The sequence below is a fragment of the Frankliniella occidentalis genome, unplaced genomic scaffold (genome assembly GCF_000697945.3).
Source record: "Frankliniella occidentalis isolate FOCC.00 unplaced genomic scaffold, Focc_3.1 Scaffold76, whole genome shotgun sequence".
Taxonomy (NCBI): domain Eukaryota; kingdom Metazoa; phylum Arthropoda; class Insecta; order Thysanoptera; family Thripidae; genus Frankliniella; species Frankliniella occidentalis.
Window position 1 is genome coordinate 326320 of NW_026267206.1, and position 1140 is coordinate 327459.

Genomic DNA, 1140 nt, shown 5'->3' on the forward strand with positions numbered 1-1140 from the left:
CTCATTCTCCCTACATCCATCTCCCGCGCGGGCATCGCCTCGGCAGGTGGTGGGTCCCGGGCGGCAAGGGGGTCTGCAGCGGGTGTGGATACAGCAGCAGCTGGTGAGGGTGCAGTTGTAGTCGGAGGGTCCCGCGCAGCAGCTCGGTCCTGCACAGCATTACAAGCTGACGATATAGTCAAGCCGTGCGCTTGGATGCATGGATTGATTATTGCATGAGGTTCAGATACTAGCTAAAATTGCCGGAAAACGGAATGTATCAATTTGAAAAACACATTAAAATATTGTCTGTGGTAGCTGGACACGCCTGCGAGAGAACAGGTATCTTAACTGAGATAGGGATAGGGATAGATATATCTTGCAGAAAACCCAAGACTGCAACAGCAAATGTTTTCCTAGAATAGCACACCCAGAGTTGTTCCAGTAGATCGTATCCGGTTGTCCGAGTGCGATCAAGGAGAAAGTTAACTTGCGAAGTAAAACATTGCAAAACCCCGCATCGCCTACCTCTGTGAGCGCGGCCCTCGCCGCCAGCAGGAGGCACAGGGCCTTGGTGAGGGGCTCCTCGGAGGTCCGCAGGGTCCCCGTCAGCTCGCGGCCGCCGCCCCGCAGCGTCACGTCCCAGGACTCGCCGGTGAGCAGAGTGAGGGCGGGCAGGGCCTGCTCCTCCCGGCACTGGTCCTGAAGGCACTGGAGCTGCTCGGCGGCCTGCGGCAGCGCGTCCTGCAGCTGGCGCCGCAGGGCTCTCTTGACGGGCAGGACGTCGTGGTCCTCCCAGCAGCGGGGCGACGAGGAGGTGCAGCAGTCCGAGCACCAGCCGCGGGGAGTGCTGTGGGGCACAAGTCAGGCCATGAGGCTCTCGAACACCTCCGCGGCCGGCTGCGCGCAAGTGACTTACCTGTCCAGCCTGACTCCCTCCAACAACTTCAGCACCAAGAAATTAGTGATGAGTTCCTCCGGCGGGCTGTTAAAGTCCTGCGGGGAGAACGGGTCAGAACGAGTGTAACAACTAACGAGTGATCCAGGACTTTTACCCCACGCCACTCACCCGGCGGCACGTCGGGCAGCTGTTGTCGGGCAGCCGGCGCAGGCACTGCAGGCAGGCCGTGTGCCCGCACGGCAGGACCTTGGGCAGCCGCT

At 60.4% G+C, this 1140-nt stretch overlaps 1 protein-coding gene across 1 annotated transcript in view; it reads right to left on the reverse strand.

The window, feature by feature from the left end:
• The window catches only part of LOC127749671 (uncharacterized), a 12316-nt gene that overhangs the window by 10780 nt on the left and 396 nt on the right, over positions 1-1140 (reverse strand). Inside the window, exons 2-3 of the mRNA XM_052268793.1 lie at positions 1049-1138; positions 899-975 (exon numbers count right to left, since the gene is read on the reverse strand). Coding sequence (XP_052124753.1) covers positions 899-975; positions 1049-1138 — 167 coding nt within the window. The remainder of the gene's footprint in view (positions 1-898; positions 976-1048; positions 1139-1140) is intronic.